This window comes from Cuculus canorus, chromosome 21 (genome assembly GCF_017976375.1).
Source record: "Cuculus canorus isolate bCucCan1 chromosome 21, bCucCan1.pri, whole genome shotgun sequence".
Classification (NCBI taxonomy): Eukaryota; Metazoa; Chordata; class Aves; order Cuculiformes; family Cuculidae; genus Cuculus; species Cuculus canorus.
Genome location: NC_071421.1, coordinates 1488683 through 1511903, shown reverse-complemented (window position 1 = coordinate 1511903; position 23221 = coordinate 1488683). Strand labels below are relative to the sequence as shown.

Here is a 23221-nt window from a genome sequence, read left to right as displayed (position 1 = left end):
CCCACTGGATCAGGGGCTCCAAGCTCCATCCAACCTGGCCTGGAACTCCTCCAGGGATGGGGCAGCCACAGCTTCTCTGAGGGACCTGTTCCAGGGCCTCACCACTCTCATAGTGAAGAAATTCCTCCTTATGTCCAGTCTAAATCTGCCCCTCTACAGTTTATCCCCATTGTCCCTTGTCCCATCCCTACAAGCCTTTATGAACAGCCCCTCTCCATCTTTCCTGCAGCCCCTTCAGGTACTGAAGCTGCTCTAAGGTCTCCTCGGAGCCTTCTCTTCTCCAGGCTGAACAACCCCAACTCTCTCAGCCTGTTCTTGCATGAGAGATGCTCCAGACCTTGGATTATCCTTGTAGCCTCCTCTGGACCCATTCCAACAGCTCCATCTCCTCCTTATGTTGAGGATTCCAGAGCTGGACACTACCCTCCAGATGAGGTCTCCCCAGAGAGGAACAGAGGGGCAGAATCCCGTCCCTCCCCGCTGGCCGCGCTGCTCCTGCTGCAGCCCAGGACACGGTTGGTTTCTGCGCTGGGAGCGCACATCCCCGGCTCCTGCCGGGCTTTGAAACCCTCTCGCTTTCCCCTGGGACCCGCTGACACCCCCGCTGCTGCCCCATCCCCGCCCGAGGGGCAGCGGAGCAGGCCCCGGGGCGAGGAGCAAACGCTGCCGCTCCCCAGCCCTGCCTGGAGGGGGCGCTCTGCGCCGGGGGGAGAAAGGGAGCGGGGGGTGGGGGGGGGCGCGGCGCGCCGGCGCGAAAAGCGGGAGGGGAGGGGTGGGCGCGGGCGCGCGCGCGGCGGGGAGAGGCGGTGGGGGCGGAGGGAGGAGGGCGCGCGCGGCGCTCGTTCGCTCGGCGGAGCGTCCTCGGCGGCGTCTGCGGCGGGAGATGCGTTTGCTGCGGCGCTGAAGCTCACGGCGGGGGTTGTGGAAGCGGCAGGATGACGGTGGAGTTCGAGGAGTGCATTAAGGACTCGCCCCGGTTCCGGTAAGAGCGAGGAGGGGAGCGGGTAAAGGGGTTTGTGCGGTGGGGAGGGTGGGAGACACGCGGAGACGGACGGACACGCGGAGACAGACAGACAGACAGACACACAGACACGCACACAGAGACACACATGGAAACAGCCAGACAGACACATAGAGACAGACAGACACACAGACACACACGCACACACAGAGACACAGACACACATGGAGACAGACAGACAGACACACGCAGAGACACAGAGACATGCAGACACACGGAGACAGACAGACACACATGGAGAGAGACACACAGACATGCAGACATATGCACACACGGAGACAGACAGACAGACACGCACACGGAGACAGACACACATGCACACACGGAGACAGACATACACAGACACACATGGAGACAGACATACACAGACACACATGCACACATGGAGACAGACGCACAGACATGCAGACGCATGCACGCACACATGCACACGTGGAGACAGACAGACACACGGACAGCCCCGCAGGCGCGGGCAGGGGAGCGTGGGGAGCGAGGAGGGGGCTCCCGGCCCCCCTTTTCTGCTCTCCGGGGGTGCCGGCCCTCCCGAAAGGCTGCAGCCCGTCCCTCCCGCCCCGGCGGCGCCCCGCAGGCAGCTTGGGGTCCCGTTTGGAACAGGGAAAACCGCGGGGATCGGCTGGGCCGAGGGAAACCTCAAACACGGTCATTTTCCGTGCATCCCATTCCCATCTCTGCAAGGGTGGATTTCTATTTTTTTTTTTTTTTTTGGGTGGTTTTGAAAGAATCTGAGCTCTGACAACAAAAGACTCCGTCTTGGCGGTGCTGCCTTTCCATCGGGCCGTGCCGCAAATGCCCCGGGGCTGGAGAGGAGCCTCTGGCTCTGGTAGAGATGCTCCATTGTGCCGGGAGCATCCCGGCGAGGTGCTGGCTGGGCTGGGGGCTCCTGGGAGGATCGGAGCTTCCATAGCTTACAATCCCTGCTGCTTTCAATACTGTGCCTGGATGGGGACAAGGGGAAAGAAAGACAATAGCCTGCAGAAGCAAGTTGGCTGGCTGCGCCTGCAGAGTTCTCAAGGGGTCTTCGCTCCCCTGCAGGCGTTTCTTGCTGCTGCTTCTCAAAACCTTTTTGTTTATTAAATAGAACGGTTGGCGTTTTCCTTGAAGCGCATTTACAAATGATTTCTTGGAATGGAAGATTCATATGAAAGGCCCCAGCGGTCCGAATGATTGTCTTTGCGTGTGCGTACGTGTGTGGTTGTGTACAGCTGAAGGTAACAAACACCTGGGCGGGAGCATCTTTGTTATCCCTTCCTGTGGGAATCTACGGCTGTGGAAAGGGTCCTCCTCCACACGGTTTAATTTCAGTTGCATGGTAAGATACTGCTTTTTGTAGTTCCAAAGCGGGTTCCGAAAGCGTCGTGGACAGTGTGATGCCAGATGATAGGCTGGTCTTATTTGTGTGCCTGGTTGGCGTTGGAATCATGGGAGTTTCTCATCAGGGAAAAGTTAGATGCATGGACAGGTTTGCTGAAGGTAGGAGCTCCTTCTTTAGACCTCTGCTCTCTTAGCATCAATTAGAATTCCTCCTCCTCCCCTTTTTATTCTTTTTTTGACTGTCATTTCATCCCATTGTGCTGCAGAGCATGTGAACTGTTCGGTGGCATCCTTCCAGAGCAGTGACTTCACTGTCCAGATGTCTCGTTCCACATGGCAGTGACCCTTTTCCTGGTGACGTCAAGATTGATTGATATGTTTATTTATTTATTTTGCCTTTGGTGTGTGTGTGTGTGGGCTCCAGGCCAAGTTTCTTAGTATGCAGGCAACATCATTCTGCTCTGTCTGCTCCATCCATAAAAACAAAACAGCCCTCAGAGCACTGTGTTGGACCTTTATCAAAAGCCAGTTGTTTAAGCATGGAATTATGAACTATTTCCCAAATGGCCAGACACAGTCTGCCTCTTACAGGGAGAACAAGAGATTAGGCTGGAAAAATAAGCCTATATATTTCAGGAGGGCTGAAATATATGTATCAAGGGAAAACGTAAGCTACGGACACCTCAAAAAGTGGCAAAACACTGACATTTGCAGGCCTGTGGCAGGAACAAAATAGTATTCTTCAGGTTTTTTAAAGAGTACGGATTGTATACTCTTTGTATACTCTCCTTGTATACTTTTCTTCCTTCCAGCTCTTTAATTAGTTCAATTATTTGTAATACAAGAGAATCCTTAGGCACTGCTAATGGACAGGGTTTCTTCCACAGTGCACGGCAGAGATGCTTGTGTCTTACACGCCCCTGAAGTCTTACAACTATACAAAAATAAACTGCCATGCAAGCTACACTAGGTACGAAAATATAGACAGACACGAAGGGGGAGAAGATAGCCTATAATCCACTTTCTCAACAGAGACTGAGACAGCAGTAGCTAAAGCCGTAGGAAACATCTGTGGAAGAGGCAAAAAATTAATCCAGATTTCCCATTCCAGGCTCTAAGCTAGGAACCTCCCTCCCTTTCCTGCCGGCACCCGGGGCTGCACAAGAGCCCCTCTGCACTTCCCAGCGAAGAAGCATTGTATGGGTTTTACACTTGGCTTATTCCCTGCAACAGTGAGCCTAACAGAAAATTGAATTATTCCCTGTTGTAGACAGGAAGGAAAAAAAAAACCTCCAAGAAAAATATTGCACAGACATAAACAAAACAGTTTATTAAACATCCCATAATAAGGCTACCAAACTAGTCTGCTTCAGCGATCCAATCCAATTACATGTCAAACCACTCCTAATCAATACTCAAAATACACTCGGTCCATCACTGCTTCCTACTTCAGAGGGACCAGTTGCTGCAAAGGAAACTTTGACTTAAAATCTCATTCCTTAGATATGTGTGGATCCCCCGAGTGGCAGATCCAGCCTCATTTCTATAAGGCACCTTGTAGAGACACGTATATTCCCTTCCAGTAAACAACTATAATTACCTTGAAAGACCAGTTCTAGTGCATTTGAATACAACCCCAATAGATGTTGTGGCTTTCAGTTCCCTGATGTGCAGAGCCCTCTGTTTAACCAGCACTGGTCTGGGAAATCTAGGAACATGTTTCATAGTATTGTAGAGTGGTTTGGGTTGGAAAAGACCTCAAAGCCCATCCAGTCCCACCCCTGCCATGGGCAGGGACACCTCCCACTGGCTCAGGGGCTCCGAGCCCCATCCAACCTGGCCTGGGACCCCTCCAGGGATGGGGCAGCCACCGCTGCTCTGGGTAAAGTCTTTCTTGTTCCACTCAGTCATGGGAGCCAGTGCTCCGGAGTGATGCAAAGAACCCATTGTTGGCCTTACCCTTGCAGATCTGTTAAGCAACAGTGCTAGACGTGTAAATTTGGCTCGTTCTCGCTAAATGGAAGTCCTTGGGCATGCTGCCAGCTGCCAAGGCTTACCCCTTCATTCCCTCCCAACCTAGAGAAGACCCGCTTGGTACTAAGGGATGGGTAGGGACATCTTTACTCCTTCTGGGTGTCAATGCATCCTCAGAAGACAAGGGAAGGGCAGGGGCAAATTGCAGAGGTGGTAGTGCTCTGTGGGTTACAGAAAACCCCAGATGCCTCTGTGGTAATTCCCACAAGGGAGGGAAATAAGCGGTTATTTTCTTAACTAACAGTTGCTGTTGTTGTTGCTGCTAAGTAACCTTATTAATGAGAATTGTTGTGAGGTGAGGGTTACCCACAGCAGGGTGAGCCTGGAGATGCTGTGCTTGCCCAATGACTCAGATGCTGGAATCTTCTCCTGAGGAGCCCTTACAGCTGCCATCACCCAAGGGGCCAGACAGGTAACAGCATCCCTCCGTAGCCATCCAAGCCCCAGGCCACCCCAGGACCTCTGTGCTGCTCAGCAGGTACGGGAGACCTGCAATTGGGGCGCAGGCTACAAGACAACCGCGGCCGTGCCCAGGGCTGAGGGGTGCCAGTCTTCACCTCCCCCATGCCTTGCAGCCTCTTGGCTGGCTGGAACGCGGTGTGCTGGAGCTCCCAGGAGTCCCTGGAGCAGCGCTGTCAGCCAGCAGTGACCCAGGGACGCAGGCAGAGACGTTTGTTCTAGCAGCATGCAGCTCTGTCCGCCTGGTATTGCAGCTCTCATTAGGCAGAGAGAAATGCAGGCGTGTAATTCCAGCTCCACGAAAGACGCAAGGAAAAATAATCTGTCATTGCCAGAGGAAAAGAAAGTAGAAAAACAAGTCCATTTAGAAAATATTTTCTAACTCTTACTAGGGTGTTTCAAGCAGAATGGGAAGAATTAAAACCCTGAGTCAAACCGATCTTGTTAAATCTGATAACAAACTGGAATAGATATGTTTAAAGCCAGCATAACCAGTTTTAATTGCATCCGTGCTGTGTGAATGTGAGTTAGTGAAGGCCTCTACAGAAAAGAGCTGTGGTGGCCTCTGTGTGCTTTGTGTCCATCGACACTGCACGCCGCTGGCAGGCAGTTTGAGGTAACCCAAACTTATCAGCTTAAGTTGCTTAAAAGCAAATTTAAAATTACACCCAGCATGGTCAAAGAAAGGCTCTTCATCTGTTTAAGTCAGTTTAACAAAAAGAGCACATGCATTGATTTGAAATCGGTTTTCGTTACACAAGGCATCTTATGTAAGCAAGATCTCTGCTTCCAATTGCTGTTGCAAGAAGATACGCCTACACCGAGAGCTTCTTTTTGAGTCAGAGACTAATGAGTACAATTGCCATCGGTTGCTGCTTTAGTAGCACGAGAGTGAAGATACTATCACAAAAGCAGCACGATATCTGTATCAATCATAATACCGGTCTTTATTTATTCTGTTTCTTATCTCTCTATCATTGCCACTTCTGAAGGTTCTGAAGTACTTAAAGGGATAAGCGAAAGCAATGATGTCACCATATAGTCACCTCCTCTCACAGTATCAGCCAGGAGATGCTCTCCCAGGTACAGCAGTCCATCCTGTCCCTCCAGCCCCTAAACATCCGTACATCGCTGTGGTGCTTTGTGAATGCAGTGAAGCTTTGTTTCCTCTCCTGACTCGCAGCCTTCCTTTTTCAGCCTGGCTTTGATCCCAAGTCAGTAATACAGAACCAAATCTGGCCTTTCCTGGGGCTGTACTGAGGTTTATGATGGGGTCCATCTATTAGGTTGGCTTCTCCCCACCTACGCGTATTTGTGGCCGCTTGTTGCTGCTGTGCCTTCCGGAGACTGTGGCTTTGACAGCTTCACCCAAAGGGGCCTCCTTTGCAGTCGAGGCTGTTCTTGCATCAGCCGAGTGGTTTTGCAGGAGAAGTTTTGCAAAATGTAAAACTTTGGCTGTCAAAGCCTTCCAGAGGGCAACACCAGAAGGAACCATTGTCCTTGTCCTCCTAGGCTGACCAAAAGCCACTGAGAAAGCCAACATTAGGGGTTTGCTAGCTGCTAGTTTTCTAGCTGTAGTAAAGAACGGAAGAGGGTTGAAGTTAGATGGCAAAGCTTGCTAAAAGGAATAAAGACAAAAGAGCAATAGCCTGGTGGTGGAAGAGGGTAATTAGACCCAGAGGTAATGCGGCTGAGAGATGCTGATGCTGGCTTATCTGTACTATTGAATTATCTGTGGGGGAGTCATCCATTCCTCCTCGGAGAGTGCCACGTGCCTTGATAACTGTGCTTTGCTGGTTGTCTTGGCACCAGGCAGTGTCTCTGGATTCCAACCCCGGTCCTCGAAGGGCTGCAGCGTGGCCAAGTGAGCACGTAGGGTGAGAGTTCAGTGAAACATTTCTTGGCGTAGCCTCATTCATGTGGACTCTAGACAGGCTCCTGTTGAAATGTGCGTTACTGCAAAGCCAGTGAGCTTTGCGTTCTAGGGCTAAGTCGGAGTCCGTTGTCACTCACGCTGCTGGAGCTCAGGAAGCTGGAAGGATGCCACAAAACCAGTTTTGTGGAGGTGATGGGAAACAATGGTGTAGAGCCTTCATCTGAAGGGAATGCAGGCTCACTGCTAGCTGGAGTGGAGACTGGGGAGTCCAGGGGCTGAGGGCTACAGCTTACTTTGGCACTTAGTGATTGTGCGAGTGAGAAAAGTCCCTTTTATTCATTTCAACAGCTCCTCTGTTTCATTTTCCTTGGCTTAGGGAAAGGGACAGGATGGAAGGGTCACACTGTGCATCTGAGTCAAGAGCCTGTGAAATAATTAGTGTTTGTGATGACAAAGCACCTTCAGTAATGTGATGCCATCAGCAATGATTGATTAATCATTCGTTTCTGGTGACCTCTTAAGGTAGGGAAGTGTGGCATTCCAGAATTGGGCTCAGAGTGGAGGAAGGCTGGAAAGGAGGGTGGCGTACTGCTGCTGTGCAGGGACCTCTCCCAGCCTGCCCGAGAGAAGCCATCTGCTTACCTCCCTTGATTTGTGCCTCCCAGAGTCAGGAAGGCAGCTCCTGGAGTCAGGCTGAGTTTTTTTGGACTCAGTGGCATCATCAAGGCTGCTTTCCAGCCTGGTCAGGGAGAAGGGATGGAACAGGATGGTGGAGAATCCTTTGTCTGGAGGAGCTTAGACTGCGTGTCTGGCAGCTCTCCCTGGCTGGGTTCCCCTGTGCCAGACAGCCCGAGATGGGAGCTTGTTGCACATTCCTGCTGTTGTTGGTGATGTAGCCTCTATTAATCTGAGTGCTTTTGCAAAGTTTTTCACTGTCAGTAGGGCAGTTCAGCATCGACCTATAATCACTGGATAAGGAATAAAGCTCTGTCTCATCTGCTAATGCACAGATCAGGGCATTGTGAATTCCACTACAACTCCTGAGTTAGCTAAATCCATGCCGAGGGATCCTGCAAGCCCCTTTCCGCACTTAAACATTTGTAGGGTACATAAAATAGAACCACAGAATCATAGAATGGTTTGGGTGGGAAGGGACCTCAAAGCCCACCCAATTCCACCCCCTGCCATGGGCAGGGACACCTCCCACTGGCTCAGGGGCTCCAAGCCCCATCCTTGAACCCCTCCAGGGATGGGGCAGCCACCACTGCTCTGGGCAACCCGGGCCACGGCCTCCCCACCTGAACAGCAAAACATTTCTTCCTAATATCAAATCTCAATCTCCCCTTTTTCAACTTAAAGCCATTCCCCCTTGGCCTGTCACTGCGCATCCTGGAGTTGTTAGCACGGGTACAGTGAGCTGAGAGACCCTGTTCAGCTCACGTGGTGGGTATAGGGAGAAAAAAGACTTTCGGTTTGGTATTAGGCTTTAACAAGGTAACAGATGAACTCAGGATGGAGAGTGTGCGCGTGAGATTGTTTGAGGTTAGGAGTGCATGAAGGCTGAGACCCATAATGAGAGCTGCAAGAGTGCCTGCGTCTGGAAGCAGGCTGTGTCCGTACATCGTTTGTCAGGGCAAACACGTGTCTCTAGCCCCTGTTCAGGCACACAGGGATGGTGAGAGAGACAGTTTCCCCCACCTAGCAATTTCCCATAGCTGTTGCAAAATAAATTGATGTCAATTCCTGCACCTAGAAGCTGCCTGAAGCTGCTAACCCCATAAAGCCTCGACTCTAAGCATCCCAAACTGCTCTGCTCTCAAGGAGCAGTGGAAGAAGTGGCAGAGGACAGAGGAATGAAGATCAAGCACAAGAACTTTAGAATCCCAAGCTTCTCTGAAGTGGCGATGGTCCCTTTAAAACCTGGTTTCATAATACTATGAAATTTCAACCACAGTATTATTTTTTTCTTTTTTCAGCAGGAAGGCCAGTAGAACCATGAGCTTTGCTGGCTTCCTAAGCGTGGGCTTTGCTTAAAAAAACCCAGGCTACAGCTAGCTTTGCGAGTTTGGTTCTCTGGGATAAAGAAAAGAGCCCTAGAAACAGACCTGCAGTGCAAGTTTGGATGAACTTTGGAGACAGGACAGAATGTTTCCCTGGAGCCAAGAGTTCTTGCTTGTTTGCTAACTTGCAGTTCTCCTCTACGTCAGGGCTGGATTCTGATTTCAGACATTTACAGTCATCCCTGACTGCTGTTTCCCAAGTGCTTGTTGCGCACACAGATTCTTAGCTCTTCCCATAGTTGATATGGTTCCTGTCTAACGTAAAGCTTGCTTTAAAAATGAGAGTGGAGGAAAGGAAGTGGAAAAAAAAAGAAGAAAGTAGATTTGGCTCTGTGCTAACGTGATGCTGTGCTAACTTTTCCTGTGGGGAAAGGAAGAGGAGCCAAGAGCAGAAGTTATTCTCTCTTTGACCAACAGTTGCAGACTTGGAGGGAGAGGGGAAAGCAGGCATTGAGGCCAGTATGGAAGGCTGAGATTTTTATCTGCCAGTAGCTTTCTAATTGCTTCTTTATCTTCTCTGCCTGCTCTGTTAAGATATTGGAATGCGCCAGATGAGGACTTTTAAGCTGCAGACTTCCTTGTGTGGAGGATGTTGGAGCACTGGGGACCTGTATGCCTCAGTCCCAGGCCAAGGGGATGGACTGCATGGCCTGACCGCAGCCCCAAGGAGATGTGTGTTATCTTCTAGGCTGCACGGAAGCGAATTGCATCTCTGCTTCCCGCTACCCCGCTGCTAGCATGTAAGCTGCCAGCTATCCTCTCTGTAGGACCCCGTAGGACAGGGAGCAGAGCTAGGATACTGAGCATTTATTCCTGGGAACCACAAGGAGGGTGGAGGCTGATTTCCTCCAGCTCCACTGCATCCATGCCCGGCTGCAGCCAGACTGGCCCTCAGCCCAGAGGGAGCTGCCCACAACTGCAGTCCCAACACCCATGGTGGCTGGCCGTGTACCAGCTGCGGAAAAGCATCATGCTCCATGTCCTGCCCATTGTTGTGGGAGCTGCTGGGAGAAAGGGAAAACCATTTCTACTTCAATTGCAGCGGGTTAGAAAAGAGGACAGGGTGTGCTGGAGATTCCGTTCCTCTACGAGACTTAGAGAAGTCTTTATGCGTTTCTTGCTGCGTGTGGTTTGGTGGTGGACTTGACGGTGTTAGGTTTATGATTGGACTCGATCTTAAAGGTTTTTCCCAACCTAAACGATTCTGTGGTTCTGCGCTTGGTGGGGAGGAGACTGGCTTTGCCACCAGTCCCGTGCATAAGAACAGAGCTGAGGCATGCAAGTGTCTGCCCTGCCAAACCAGGTGAGGCAAGAGCAACACGGGTGAGAGCGGCAGTGAGTCAGCCACACGTGTTGCTGCGGGAGCTGGTTACTCCTCCGAGCCACTGCTCCCAAAAGCAGAACAGGAGGCAAAGTAATTGCCCTCTGCACAAACCTCTTGGTGAAACGTTCCGTTCTTTTCACTCAGTGTGTACGTGTTTGGGCTTACAGGAGAGGGTTTGCTTTAACGCAGTGCATCTACAAATCTTCATATTTTTGCATATTGCTGTCTCCTCTGGCCTCTCATTTTCATAGAATCATAGAATAGTTAGGGTTGGAAGGGACCTTAAAGATCATTTAGTTCCAACCCCCTGCCATGGGCACGGACATCCCACTGGATCAGGCTGCCCAATTTTGTAAAGAAGGAAATTCAGGTCCGAGACTCTGATTTATAGGAAGGAAGAAAGGACCAGGTTATGGAAAGCTTGTATATGCTCTCAACAGCCCATACCAATCTACTGAATACGAGGTTAACCAAATGCCGCGTGGGGTACATTTATAGCTGAGTGTGCCCACACACACATTACATTCTTGTCTTCACCTTATCTGCAGGAGAAGTTTACTTTGCTTATGTGCCAGGTCTCTTCTCGAGGGAGGCAGAGAACATTCTCTTGCTCTGATTAGAACCATAGAATGGTTTGGATTAGAAGTGACCTCAAAGCCCATCCAGTCCCACCCCCTGCCATGGGCTGGGACACCTCCCACTGGCTCAGGGGCTTCAAACCCCATCCAACCTGACCTAGGACCCCTCCAGGGATGGGGCAGCCACCACTGCTCTGAGCAACCTGATAGTTAACCATCACTTAATTCAGAATGGAATAATACACGCATGTATGTGGTTTCTGAGAGTAATTGTTCCGGAACAGAACTTTTACTGGATATGGCGAGGGAATGGCTCAAAAGCAGAGCCGTATATTCATTACAGTGGATCAAAGGGGTGACGTCAGAACTCATGGGTGGCACATCCCAGAGTGAAGTGCTCATTCATTCCTTAAATAAGCATACAGTGGCACAGTCTAAACAGATTATATAATATCAGGGAGTGAGATAATCTGTTCTCTGCATACCCGGTCTGCTTCATCATGCTACAGCAAGGCTTAATAATTTCCATACTCTTTATTAAATGCTGCTGCTAATAAAAACAGCATGCGGGAATGTATGTGTAAATGCATACGTGCACGTGCAGTGTTCCCAAGGGTTGGATGCATCTGCCTCTTGATAAGGGTACAGGATATTCTATGGGACTGAAATTTAGCTGTATGGCCCACATGTACATGCGTTCGGATGCCCAGAGATACAGACACAATAGCTTGCAGTCCTTTCTCAGCATCCAAGCAGCTCTGCCAGTCTTTATTTGACAGTACACAGAGGAGACCGACATACAGTCTGCTAAATTTCTGACCATAAGGCTGAAAATGCTCTATATTATGTGCGTAGGTGTTACAGACACGGTATATCTGCACACATAGCTGCAGTTAAGCATCTCCATGGACATAGGGAGCAGCTAGAGGAGGTTTATCTGTACTCCCACAACAAAGAAAAGTTATGTTATTGAACACATTTGTGCCTTGCTTTGAGGCTGTTTGATGCCTATGCATTTGAGAAGAACACCAGCACAGTCCTGCTGCATTTGCAATATTATGGTAGCACAGAAATGCCTGTGACTATTTTGAAGAGTGGCTATTTAAGCATGTCAGTTGTTCCTGCTCCATTCTAGCTCAGCAAAACAATGGTATTTCCCACAGCTCAGTTTCTTCCCAGAATATCACTCCTTTGTTCTCTCTGATAAACCCAGTTTTTGGCAGGAAGTATGGGTTTGTCACTGCACTGTGACCTCGACCCAGGATGTAGGAAACAGCCACTGTGATAGCACTGGCATAGCGGGAGGTAACTTTCCCCTTCCTTTCCCCTTCCCCTTCCCCTTCCTTTCCCCTTCCCCTTCCCCTTCCTTTCCCCTTCCCCTTCCCCTTCCTTTCCCCTTCCCCTTCCTTTCCCCTTCCCCTTCCTTTCCCCTTCCCCTTCCTTTCCCCTTCCCCTTCCTTTCCCCTTCCCCTTCCTTTCCCCTTCCCCTTCCTTTCCCCTTCCCCTTCCTTTCCCCTTCCCCTTCCTTTCCCCTTCCCCTTCCTTTCCCCACCCCACTCTTCCCCCACACTTCTCTTCCCACACACTTCCCGGCTTTTCTTGCTTCCCTAGTGTGGAGGCTGGCACTTCAGATGGTGCTCTCAGATTTGCTGAGAACAGCCTACCTGAAGGTTGGAGGAAGAGAAGGCAGCAAAGCTGACGTTCCAAAATATCCAAAGAGCGTAATAAAACCAGTTCTGCCAGATTGAGTTTGGGAGTTCGGAATAACTCAGGCTCTTGATATGTCACCAGCTCATCTGAATTCAGAGATAATGCCTAAAACTGTGGGATGAGGCTGAAGGAGTAAACAGGGCTGAGACTCTGGAAAACTCCAGGCTGGGAAAGGGCTTCCCTGAGAAGTCAAAATGCTATGGCATCCAGCCTCACGGGCTTTAGTCTTGGCTTGTGTTCGCACTGATTCGTAGTTTAGTGCTCCGCACTTCTCTTTTAGCTGCAGTTCTGAACGGTGTGGGTTGAGATGAGATGCGTGAAACGCCAAGAAATCCAGAAGTGGAGGCTTCTAGCTAGATTTTCAGTATGGAGGAGGAGTATCTGTGAATCCGCCAGGGCTGAACCCTGTTGTTCTGACCCTTGACTTTGTGCTTCAGTTCTTTTTCTGCTGCTGAGAACCAGTTACCACAATGCCAGCTTTGTTCCCCCTTGCCTGGGCCACATCTTTCAGTACAGAGGATGTATTAATTTTTACTCCAAGCAGCGCTGGTCCCTCTTTCCTGCCCACTGATTCCCTGTGTTCCTGAGCTTCCCTCCTTGTATACGAGTGTAACCATCCTATCTCCAGAGCAGGGTCCCGGGCCGCGTTGTGTGTGCAGCAGGACACTAAGGTTCATCCTCCAAGGGTGATTTACTAGCTCAGAGGGATGTGGCACAGCGAAGCAATCTGGTGGAAGCCCTGCTAGCTGCAGTCAAAAGAATGTCCTTTTCTAAAGCTTGATGAGTGAGACACTCATCCTTTACATGAGAATTAATTCCCCAACCCCAGCCACATCACAACAGTTCTGTTCCCCCTGGAGAGGTGTAGGAGGAAGTTAGAGCTAGAAAAATGGGACCGTACCCAACCCTTGAGGGTGATATGTAAAAGCAAGGGATGAGTAGCGTCTAGGATGCTTTTTCCTTTTTCCCCAAGCAAGGCTGCATGCGGCACCAGCTGAAGGATCACAGCCATGAGCTCTCATCCCCTTAGGAAAGGGTTGCGTTACTTACTGCTGTCAGTGCTTTACAGGGAAAAAACACTTGTTTTGTGGCACTAGGACACAGCAAAAATGCTACCCAACTCTCCCAGGGCAAAGGAAGGGGCAAGGACCCTCCCTTATTGCCCCCGGGTCAGTCAGCACTTCTGCTGCCAGGGAGGGTGAGACCTTTGCTGTGTTTGGCAGGACGCAACACAGGAAAAGCCTTTCAGATGGAGACAAAAGGAGCAGAGAGGGTTGGGGAGCTCCAGTTCTGAGCCAAGGCCCAAGGGAGGGAGAGAAAAAAGAAACAAGGAGCTTTCAGTGCTGAAAGAGATCCCTGCTGGGGGAGGGTGGATGGAGCTAAACTGCGGACTAGAGGAAGTCTCAACAAAGCCTGCTGGAACTTGTCCAGCCCTGTTGGTAAACGGATGCTGCTGAGTTCACTTGGGGGGAAGACAGAACCGTTTGATATAAGGTTTTTTTGATAAATCCATTTTTCTTGTAAAAGAAAGCAGATATCATCTGAGGAGTCACATGGTCATGTTTCTTTCTTCAGTTCAGGAAAGAATATTCCTTTATTCAGCTATTGCTGTTTCCATATGGGCACTGCAAAAGCTCGATCCTTCTGACACAGGAAGGGGAATGCCTTCTGATGAGCAGACCGAGCAATCTCTGCCCTAAAGTCACTTAGCAAGCTGGATCCTGGTGTGTAGGAAAGAAAAAGTATCAGTCTTGGCAAAGTGCAAATGACCCATCTGGTGGGTGAGGGTGAGGAACGTTTGGTCATTAGCATGCCTGTTTCTGGGGGGGTGTCCCACTGGAGCCCTGCTTGTGGAACTCGTCAGGTGGATGAACTAGCTCCAGAGGGTCAAATAAGGCAAGTTACCTCCTCTCTGTGGGAGATACAGCAGGACCAGGTCAGCACAAAGCAAGAGCCAGAAGTTTGGTTCAGGAGAAGTCATCTTCTGGCTGCACAGCGCAGCTGGGCTGAGAGGTGTGTTGTCCTCTGCTGCCTCACCTAGCTTGCTCGTGATGAGTCTCTGGGTGATGTTTTCTTTTCCAGAGCTCAAAGCCCTTTCTCGCATTCTTCTTTTGAGTGGCGTTGCACAGAGAGCCACTCGGAGAGGCCTGAAAAAACTGAACTGCAGGAGTGCAGTTGTCCGTGAGGATTTCAGATGCAAAGTCCTCTGTCTCTCCCTGGACTTCTCTCAAAGCGTATTAGAGATGTGGTACTAATCTATTGATCCAGAACGCGTTGATGAGTGGCTAAGATCCACGCTGAACCAGAGAGGTTGTGCCTTCCGTCTGTGTCATTCTTCTGCAAAATAAATATTCAGAAGAGAAAGGAAGGTAGAGATCCATTCAGTGTGGTAACCAGAGAAATTACTAGGGATCAGCAGAAGTAGTGCTGTGCTGTCGTGAGCTAAAGATGGAAGCTGCCGTGTGGTGGTTACCAGATGATCTTTGTCAGTTGCTCTGCCAATTCATCAGCGTTGGTGCACATGGTTGGCTTGTGAAATGGTCTGCATGAAGGACCCATCACTTTGAGGTGCTCAGCATTTTAGTGAGAGATGACTTTCAGTGAACTGAAGGGGATGAGAACAACATTGAACAAGAAATGGGTAATCCTGACTGCTGTGACGAGTGAAGAACCCCATTTGCCCTTAGGATGCTGCCTTTTAAGTTAACTGTCTGATTTACTGTCAGTCAGACTGCAGAATCCCCGAGAGGTCGATGTTCCCTACTGGTTTTACCATAGTTTGCGCAGACATCTGTATAGGACTGATCTGAGACCACAAAAAAGGCTGCGTGGAGAAGAGGCACAACCCAGGGGAAGCAGTCTAGGTCAGTCCTGGTTCCTGACCTGATCAGCCTAGCTTCACTCAGTCAGTTTTCTAAGGGGTTTTTCCTTTTTATACACACTCCAATAGCAGGATCGGAAAAGTACGAGTACGATGATATTGTTGGGCTGCTTCCTTCTCTCTCAAGATTTGAGAAGCTGCTCAAGTACTGTGGGCAGAAGTAGGAAATAATTTGCTGCAACTTCTGTCAGAATTTCCCCCCTGGGCTGCAATGATGAGTGATGAAAAGTAAAGTGCCTTCTGTAGAGCATTTCCCGTCTGTTTTTTGTACACATTATGATCTGCAGATTCATCAGGGTTGGACGGTGAGACATCTAGATGCTCCAGTTGCTACTGTCTCCTTGGACGTTTGGCTGCGAGTTGCAAAAGAGGAGATGGGGAAACCTGTTATCGTGAGAGTCATTACATAAGGAGTGCATTAAAAGAGCTAAGGAATGGTTTAATCTTTAAGCCTTTAAATCCAAGAGTAATTTAGGTTGGAAGAGACCTCTGGAGGTCATCTAATCCAATGCCCTTCTCAAAGCAGGTCCAACTCTATCAGGACCTCTGTCTTGATGCTGGAGGAGCTGAGACTGGTTGTCAGAAAGTAGTGATGGAGAATTCAATGTGTGGGAAAAGCACTCGGTAAACTCAAAGACTTTAAGAAATGGTCCTTGCTCTGGGCAACCTGTTCCAGGGCCTCACCACTCTCATAGTGAAGAAATTCCTCCTTATGTCCAGTCTAAATCTGCCCCTCTCCAGTTTACACCCATTGCCCCTCATCCTACCACGAAAAGCCTTTGCAAACAGCTCCTCCCCAGCTTTCTTGTAGCCCCTTCAGGTACTGGAAGGTCGCTGTAAGGTCTAACCTTACATCTGCCATCTACATCTAGCCTCTGTGGAAAGCCTGAGAAAACAGAGCACCAAATACCAGGAAAACATCTGCTTTCAGGTACCAGTGAAAACCAGATCTGGGCAGATCTGGTTTTCAAGTCTTAATGATCTACTTAGAGGTTCTTGTAGCATTCAAAAGCTGTGCTGAGACCACCCCGTCTGCTTGTAATAGCCGACCGGCAAGCTGATGACACTTGCTGGCTGTATTGGCTTGCTCTTAGCAAGTTAGTAATCCAAACCCCATCTTGCAGTGATCCTTAACTCTACTGCCTGTTTGGACTTCATAAAGAGCAAAGAGCTGAGCCTGCTGCCTACTTGTAGTTCAGTTGCAGGAAAGGAGTTGAAGCTGATAGATTTGATGACAAGTTCAAGTGTTTGAGCACTCATTAGGCTCAAAAAGGGAAAAAGAAATTTTACAGTGGAGCCTTTAAAAAAACAAGAAATGAGAATAAACCAACGGGGAGAGAGGTGAGGGCCTTGGAATCATTTCAGTGTCACATCATCTGAGCTTCTGCTGTTCTACCTCAGGATTTTCACTACAGAAAGCTCTCTCGTGCTCCAAGGATCAAAAAGTGTCACTATGGTCTTGCACAGCGTTCCTGTAGCGTTCCTGCAGCGTTCCTGTAGCCATCTGTAGAGAGATTTTAGTCAAGATTAGAAATACAGCTTATTCCATTATCCTGCAACAAAACCAGGAGACTGGGACCACTAAAACCAGCTCTTTTACTGCCATTTCTCCATTAAGTAATTGGTAGACTTTATCCCAAAGACCGATACGTTTTAATGATGAGTAAAATCCCCTCCACACTCCTTACTTCACAAGAGTGACAGTAAACGAATTCCCCTTTGCAAAGCACAACGTGAAGCTCGGATAAGGTAACAAAGCAATTAAATCAGTTTTTGAAGTGACTTAAATGTGAGTGGCTTTAAAATTATTCAGATGATCTGTTTTTCCCTAGCTTTCTGCCACTTATCCAAACCACAGCGTAGATCTCGGACTGAACCAGCAATTTCCACAGGGAGGAGGTCAGCAGGGCTGCAGATGAAGCGCTCCATGGTTCGCTGAAAAGGGAAACGTGGGGAAGAACACATCGACCTTAAAGCGAGAGGTGATGATCTGAGAATGAAAAGGCTGCTGACTGCACAAAAGTGGTTAAAAAGAACAGGTAGCAGAAAGCGTTATTGCTCCAGTGAGTACAAGTGGATCAGACCGGCGTATGGAATTAGCATAACACTTACTATAAATAGATTTATCTGGGCCAGAGTAAATCTCAGCTGTTTTGACCAGAACGACGAGTCACCCCTAAAAGAAGCAGATCCTTGCTGTGTTTGGCTGCAAAGAAGTGCTTCAGCCTAAACCACAATCCTCCAGGTTGATGGGCTGCTTCAAAAGCAGTTTGACCAGCAGGGTGAAGGAGGGGAGTCTGCCCCTCTATTCTGCTCTCGTGAGATCTCTTGTAGAGTCCTGCGTCCAGTCCTGGAGACCTCAGCACAGGAAGGACATGGATCTGTTAGAGCGAGTCCAGAGGAGGCCATGGAGATGATCCGAGGGCTGGAGCACCTCCCGTACGAGGCCAGGCTGAGAGACTTGGGGTTGTTCAACCTGGAGAGGAGAAGGCTCCAGGGAGACCTTAGGGCAGCTAAGAGCACAGGGTGACACTTGGAGAGGTTTAACTCCCTCCTGCTGAGTTTTTTAATTATTGTTATTCATTAAATACAGAAGGGGTAATGGAGGAATTGAAAAGAAATGAAGAATTGTGTGTATTCCCTTGAAAAAGGGGAAGACTTTTAGTTGCCCTCAATTTCCCTCCATTCTTTGGAGCAGGACCTCTCCCAGCCAAGGTGGGGGCGTGGGTTAGTGCTCACCTTGCAGCTGGTTTTACTGGTGCCCTCTTCCCCTTCCCCAGCCCCTTGGCCCATACTCGTGTTTGCCCTTCTGCAAGTTCTCTCTGGCTGTTATGTTTTCCTTCTGATTTATGGTTTCCTGTGGGCTTGGAGGAATGTGAGGCAGGAGTTGCGTTCTGCTTTGTCACTTCTGAGCAGAAAGGGAAGCAGAGATTAGTAGCAACAGGTCTTGGTTTTCGTGGAGGTTTGCAGGCTGATAGCAAAGCTTTAGGAAGGATCAGAGCCTGTGGTGATGGGCCAGGGACTGCCTGCCGTGCTGAAGTGCTGACAGCGCAGAGAGCCACAGAGCAGGCAGAAATCATTTAGCAATAGCAGAGACATGGGTGCTATCAAAGACAAGGAGCAGCCATCGATTCCTTATTCCAGATGGTTTTTATTTTAGATAATCTGAATGTGCAGAAACCCTTCACAAAATAGGGCAAAGGCCATGGTTAAGCCTTGGCAAGAAACCAGAGTGAACCTTCCCTTCTGCTGCGGATCTCAGAATAAACTGGTCACTGCACAAGGAGAGCCTTGGAAGTGTGAAGATAAGGAACGTGGAAACCAGGATACTGTGTGTTATTCCTGCATATCCTCCAGGAGCATGTCAAGGGTTTGTAGTGCCGCTGGATCGTGCCGGTGTCTGAGATGGAGGCAAAGTCCTGTCAGAGCGTGAGCCCGTGCGATAGTGTGGGGTACAAACTGCCAGGCCGAAGCCCCTCTGGTCCTGGGTTGGCTGGAAGGCTGAATTTGGGGTTGGTTAGTGTGTCACAGTCACCCGTTCCGAGGAGGTTTTGTCGGTTGTTTTCCGAGGCGGGCTGGTGTGATCTCAGTGATGGAGAATCCAGGGCTGTGGCTTGGCCTTGACTCAGCCTCAGCTCCAACCCAGGCACTCCTCCCCGCCTGAACTCTGTCTCTTGGCCTCGTTCTTTCCAGGACGCCTCATTCGGAGCTCTGCATTGTCCTCTTCCCTTTGCAGTGAGAGGATGTCAGCTGTGTGGAGGGTGCTGACGAGGTTTCCGCTGTTAAATACATCTGTCTGTTGGGCAGGCGTGGGGAGTGCTTGCAAACAGAGGTCTTCATGGCCAACTTAATGAGCTGCCTGTGGGTCAGGGTCTTTAAACACAACCTTTCTGCTCTTAGAGGCCACACACTCTTCCCTTGTCGACACTCATCGTGCCAAGTACAGCCAAAAAGTGTGTGAGGTAGCCGTGTCTGTCTGAATGGCATCCTTGGCTTGGCACGCGGTTAGCCTGTGGATCATTGCTTGGTGACCAGAATGGTTAACGTTACAGGTGGTATCCAGCCTGGAGCTACATCTTGCCTGCTGCTTGTAGTAGCTGAACGCAGATGTGGTTTTATTTAACTCAGTGCACGTTTGTCCTCCCTCTCTTTGAACAAGGCCCATGGTAAAATATTGCCTGTGTTAATGTGCTGTGTGATCCTGCAGCAGAATTTTTCAGGGAGATGCTCATATGTGGAAGAAAAAGCCTTTTTAAACAATGTACTGATAGGGAGTGCTTCCCAAAGCAAACGGAGCCTCCATTAATTAACTCGGAAGCAGCTGAATCTCCATTCCAGTGGATGGAGATGTTCATTAAATCATGTCTGATATAAATAGCATCACTCTGCCCACTGTCTCTGCACTTACTAAGCTCCCTGTGATGGGAGAATGGGAGTGACTGTGGAGCATCTTAGAGGTGCTGTGCACTTGCTGCTTGGTGATGCCTGTCCGCAGGAGGCGGCTGCTCTGCCAGGGAGGACATCCTTTCATTCCAGGTGCTCAGCCAGTTGAGAGCAGAAGTGGTCCAAGATGTGTCACACCGGGAACTGGGAACCCCTGTCTGCAGGATCAGTGCCAACCTCTCGAGTGTTTTGGCTCAGGTTGTTTCCTGTACGGACAGAGAAGAGAGGTCAGTGGTCAGCAAGGACTCGCAAGCATGTAGTTAAGTGCTATCTAATTTCCAGCAAGGATGACACGGTGCTGCCATCTGACTTTACGGAGGGGTTGACAGTTCGTCCCACCTCTGGCTTTTCTCCTGTTTTCTTGTATTCTTATTTAAACACCAAAATCCAGGTGTCCTGGGTGCAAGGTGGACAGGGAATGGGCAGAGTCCTGCACCTAGGGAGGAATAACCCCATGCACCAGTACAGGTTTGGGGTTGACCTGCTCAAAAGCAGCTCTGCAGAGAAGGACCTGGGAGTTTTGGTAGGCAACAAGCTGACCGTGAGCCAGCCCTGGGTCCTCATAGCCGAGAAGGCAAAAGGTGTCCTAAGGTGCATTAGGAACACTGTGGCTGGCAGTGCGAAGAAGGTTCTCCTTCCCTTCTGCTCTGCCCTCGTGAGGCTCCATCTGGAGTCCTGTGTCCGCTTCTGGACTCCTTGGCTCATGAAGGACAAGGAACTGCTGGACAGAGTCCAGTGGAGGCCATGGAGATGATGAGGGGACTGGAGCGTCTCTCTTATGTAGAAAGGTGGAGAGACCTGAGTCTCTTCAGCCTGGAGAAGAGATGATAAGAGGAGATCTTATCAATGCTTATCAATATCCAAAGAGTGAGGTCAAGAGGGTGGGGCCAGACTGTTTTGAGTGATGCCCAGTGACAGGACAAGGAGCAACAGGCACAAACTGAAGCACAGGGAGTTCCACCTGAACATGAGGACAAACTTCTTTACTGCGAGGGTGATGGTGTGCTGCCTGCTGGAGGTGACCCTCCTTTAGCAGGGGGGGTGGACTGGGTGAGCTCCAGAGTTCCGTTCCAACCTGAACCGTGCTGGGATTCTCATACAGAGGTTTCAGTATCCTTGGAGAGGGCAGTTGCTACTGCGTGTAATACCAACGATAGCTTCCTTTTCTTTCCTGATTTTTCGGTGGGTGTGGCTTCTGTATTTTTAAGCATTAAGTAGTAGCCAAAACCAGTACAGAAAAGCGTAGCCTGTGGCTTGACTAGTCATGTAAAGATATTAATAACCACGCACACAAAGGAAATGATTAAGGAATAGGCAGAGTTCCTAATTGAATGCTTCTTCCCCATTCATGGGAGGAAGGGTGTGAAATCTTTCTTACGCTTGCCAGCTCTAATTACAGAAATCAGTCACTGGCCCCATTTGTGCGACAGGTTAATCTGCAACACGGAGCCAATTCATAGGGCAGGGCTGGGCTTTCCTTCCAGCTATGGGAGGAGCTAGGAGCGCAGGTTTGCAGGAATCTCTGCATTTTTTTTCCCCAATTTTTAATTCACAAGTGGAATGGGATGGAAATTGGTCAAAGAAACTCCTGTGCTATGAAATTCCAAAGTAATTTATCATTTCAAAACTGTCATTCCATTTCCAACTGGGTTCAGATCTTAGTGTGAAACTTAGAAGTCGATAGAGCTCAGTTTCAAAGTGGTGGAAAGAGAACATACTGGTCTGTCTTTTCCTTCCAGAATGGAATAGTCCCGGTCTCAACATTGTCATAGAGTCATGGAATGGTTTGGGTTGGAGGGGACCTTAAAGATCGTGCAGTTCCAACCCCCTGCCATGGGCAGGGACACCTCCCACTGGATCAGGGGCTCCATCCAACCTGGCCTTGAACCCCTCCAGGGATGGGGCAGCCACCACTGCTCTGGGTCACCTGTTCCAGGGCCTCCCCACCCGCACAGCAAAACATTTCTTCCCAACATCTAACCTGAAATGTTTTGCTCTGATAAATCAGCACTTCCCAATGCCAAGACATTGTTTCAGAAAACAGAGTTTTCTCCAGAAAATTCCCCGGCAGCTCCACATTTAATGTAATTCTTCACAAATGTGGTGCCACCCCAGGCTTTGGTGAGTTAGCTCTTGGCCCTGATGATTGCATAATCAAAGCCTTTGATGTGTAATCACTCCTACTCAGCCCTAAGCAGGAGAACCTGTTTCACAGGGAAAGGAAGCATTTGTCAAAACACATCAGTTCTATCCAGGGCTTTTCACAAGCTTCCTCAGCCTTTTCTGACAGATTAGTGCATCTCTGTATTATCCAGACCTTGTAAATAAGCATTAACAGAGTTCTTCCTGCAGTTCTTTGTTGCATAGGGAATTAATCTCATTTTAGAGCTGATATTCCAAGGACGGTATTTTAAAGGCACTGAAGTGCCTATGGAGATGCATGGGTGGCTTGTGAAGTTTTTAAATATCCCTGAATCCCCATTATTGGGTAGACACAGGTTGAAGGATAAATTATCTTGGGAAAACGACGACAAATTCTGCTGCATTTTGCACTGTAACAGAGGAGAGCCTTCTGATGACATGGTGATGGCAAGAAGTGGAAGTAGAGGGTTTGCATGGGTGTCTTGCTAGTCGCCTTCTTGGCCCAGGCTGCCCAGAGCAGTGGGGGCTGCCCCATCCCTGGAGGGGTTCCAGGCCAGGTTGGATGGAGCCCCTGATCCAGTGGGAGGTGTCCTTGCCCATGGCAGGGGTGGAACTGGATGGGCTTTAAGGTCCCTTCCAACTCAAACCATTCCATGACAAGTGTGTCCTCACACAAAAGTCAGTGTGTTTAAAGAGTTTGAAAAGATTAAGCTAAATGAAATTAAACAACATTTATGAGCATTAAACAACCTAATGAGCATTAAAGTTTGCCTTTGCATATTAATATAACTCCTGGTCGTTTCTGCAATGGTGATTAAATACCAGGCCAAGTTTTGGTTGTGTTTATGCTTGTGGATGTTTGCAGAATTTATTGGGCTGGTATAACTGGGGAGATTTAGTCTAGTGGAGGTGGAAGTGGATGTCCTAAAAGAAAGCCAGAACATTCGCAAAAACAAGTCTCATTCAGTCTTGAGTTTGCTTTGTGGTTTCCTTGTGAATCAGAGAAGAAAAAGGGAGTGGGAGGAGGGGAGAGAAAAGAGGTTCAGAACCCAATCCAAAACCAATCCCCTCTCTCCCCCCAGCAAGTCTCTCTCATGTAAGACATTTGTTTCTTCTGGCAATGGGAGGAAGCCTTTCCAGACATTGTCCTCTGAGAACCGCTCAGTATTTGCAGTTAAAAGCGCTGCGCACATGCAAATATGCGTGCACCAAGAAAGAAGAAAGAATAACTGTTATTGTAACACAAAGGACAGGTTGTTTTATTTTTTTGGCCCCAAGAGCTCACACTGCATCACATGCAAAATTTGATTTCATGGAGCCCCTGATCTGCAGGGCTTTCACTGCCTAAAGCACCAGACCCC

The 23221-nt window shown here is 49.2% G+C and overlaps 1 protein-coding gene across 6 annotated transcripts in view; it reads left to right on the top strand.

The window, feature by feature from the left end:
- Positions 1-809: 809 nt before the first annotated feature.
- The window catches only part of ACAP3 (ArfGAP with coiled-coil, ankyrin repeat and PH domains 3), an 83687-nt gene continuing 61275 nt past the window's right edge, over positions 810-23221 (top strand). For all 6 annotated transcript variants that reach the window (XM_054085490.1, XM_054085486.1, XM_054085488.1 and 3 more), the window contains exon 1: positions 810-982. In XM_054085490.1, the coding sequence (XP_053941465.1) occupies positions 936-982 (47 nt within the window). In that variant the 5' untranslated portion in view covers positions 810-935. The remainder of the gene's footprint in view (positions 983-23221) is intronic.